We start from the raw sequence: 2307 nt of genomic DNA, 5'->3' as shown, positions 1-2307 counted from the left end.
TATATATATATATATATATATATATATATATATATATATACAGACATAGTGACACCCTCGCGGGAATAGTCAGGGAAGCTTCCTAGGACCTCAAAACGTCGAGATCTGATGAAAACTCGATTTTCGAAAAACGGGGTAAAACCAATAACTTCCCGATTTTTGAAAATTTTCAATTTTCTTAGCGGGAAGTTAAAAATTTTTTTTCGTTACAATTTTTTTTTCGAGTGGTCCATTATGCCCCACATATCACATATTGGCCCAAAATATCATAAAAACATTACAGAGGTCGTAACTTGAGGGAAATTAAAAAAAAAATTTTTACCTAATTTTTTAGGGGGGCCGTCGTACCCCAGGTTCCCCTATAAATATAGCATTGACATCAGTATATCAGAAATTGTTCTAGCTACGTAATTGATTTGTAGTGTTTAATTTGTTGCTAATTGGTTGCTCTAATAAGGATTTCACTGCTTGGTTAATTTCTGAATAACCATCGATAACGTCAATCATTGCTAGATTATGTCAAAGCCAGTTTTACACATGTATCATAGAGTTTTAATTTTTATCAATTGCAAGTTTCGACATTTCAGAATTTTTCCGTTCTGATCGAATGATGAACATTAAAAAAAAGATCACCTTCAATTCTTTCTTGATAAATCTATCAAAATTTAACTCATCGTTTTTCATGATTACTCATTACGATAAATGCCATTATAAATCATTATATTTTATTATTTTTTATTTCAAAAACCGACCGGGAATTGATCCCAAATCATTATACTCCGTAACACACCAGGCTCTTTCAATTAAACTGTGTGAAACATTGCACTGAATTACAATTCAACAACTTCTAATCTATTTATTTATATGAACTAACAAAATAAGAAATTTTGATCTGTTTAAATAAAATCAAAATTTTTTTAAATGAAATATATAATACTGATACAAAACTCCAGGTTGATGACATCGAAACAAAACTGGACCAACTAATAGAATTATACGTGGAGGATCGTAAACGTTTTTTATCACTTCCATTACCAAAAATGGAAACTCGTCATGTGCCTCATTCACCGTCGACTTCTACTGAAGAAACAAATGTCACAACAGTTCTTAAGCCGATTTTGGTTGACAAACAACTGTCGGAACCAAGTTCTCCTACATCTAAAACGATACGATATACAAAACAACAGAAACCTCGTCAAATATATCGAGGTTATTCAGATCTTGGAAGCAGAGTCAAGAAACGAGTTACCCTTAGGTTTTTCTCTTTTATTAGCCACTTTTGTTTTCTTTTCTTACGACTTTAACTATTTGATGTCTAGTGCTTACATATTTTTATTATCATTGTAAATTGCAATATTTTTATAACACAGCTCAATAACGTCGAACTTGGTACATTTGGATGAAGCTTCGACAGAGAGGTCATCAAGTGTGTACTCGACGACATCATTGCCACCTTCAAGAGAGGATGGAGTAATTATCATTGTGCCTACACTTCCAGATAGAACTGAATCATTGTCTTCAACACACCAAAAGTCATCGTTGAACGGTGATTTTGGTAAATTTTTATACTCTTTATATATTATAACTAGTAATATAACGTTAACGTAGAGGCACCAATTATTGACACTACAAGAGACATGACTAGGATTTCAATTTCTTTAACCACTGGGCATATCACTTTCTCTGCTCGCCCTCATTCCTTCAAAAATCCCGCTATTACTCAGTTGATTAATCAACAACCGAATCAAAAGGTTACAGAAGTTACGTAAAACGACTAAACATTCGCAATAAACTTTTTAAAAAAGGATTTTTAGTAGATTTCATAGAGCTATTGCATTTGTCCTCATGACAAAACTTTTGAAAAATTTTACTATTTCCTGACTCAGAATACTAAGTTCTCAAATTTAATAATTAATTTCAACTTATGGAGCGAATCACTCGGGTACACTATTTATTGATAATCTGAAAAGTTAACTCATATAATAAATTAAATAGTGTTATACCAATTATTGATACTCATAATGTGCATAATTTATTAATTTGCTGCAGTAAATACAATTAATCAGGTCGAAGACAATAAAAACTTACATTCATTACTTATGAAATAAAAAATGAAACAACAAATTACAGTACTGCCTAAACTTAACTATCTATGTGAGGTCCAACTTAAATTTTATGTACTAATTATTGACCCTCATTATTATTGAAATTAATAGCTATTGAATTGATTTTAAATATCTAACATTATTCATTTTTAATACTTTATTTATTTATGTATGAGTAAAGACTTACTCTGAGCAAATGAAA

General features: G+C 30.7%; 1 protein-coding gene across 1 annotated transcript; it reads left to right on the top strand.

Moving 5' to 3' along the window:
* The first annotated feature begins 885 nt into the window (after window positions 1–885).
* LOC123274016 lies at window positions 886–1623 on the top strand. The gene is made up of 2 exons (XM_044741518.1): window positions 886–1255; window positions 1371–1623. The coding sequence occupies exons 1-2, from the start codon at window positions 1041–1043 to the stop codon at window positions 1606–1608; spliced, it is 453 nt and encodes a 150-aa protein (XP_044597453.1). The 5' UTR covers window positions 886–1040; the 3' UTR covers window positions 1609–1623.
* The last annotated feature ends 684 nt before the right edge of the window (window positions 1624–2307 follow it).

The sequence above is a fragment of the Cotesia glomerata genome, unplaced genomic scaffold, assembly GCF_020080835.1.
Source record: "Cotesia glomerata isolate CgM1 unplaced genomic scaffold, MPM_Cglom_v2.3 scaffold_1841, whole genome shotgun sequence".
NCBI lineage: Eukaryota > Metazoa > Arthropoda > Insecta > Hymenoptera > Braconidae > Cotesia > Cotesia glomerata.
The sequence above is the reverse complement of the archived record's forward strand: the minus strand, read 5'-3'. Positions and strand labels throughout refer to the sequence as shown.

What these genes read in the sequence shown, in the direction of transcription:
- LOC123274016 (XM_044741518.1), top strand. Translation starts at nt 1,041, where the DNA reads ATGGAAACTCGTCATGTGCCTCATTCACCGTCGACTTCTACTGAAGAA. An exon ending in AAGAAACGAGTTACCCTTAG is followed by an intron (nt 1,256 to 1,370) that starts GTTTTTCTCTTT and finishes TTTATAACACAG; the next exon opens with CTCAATAACGTCGAACTTGG.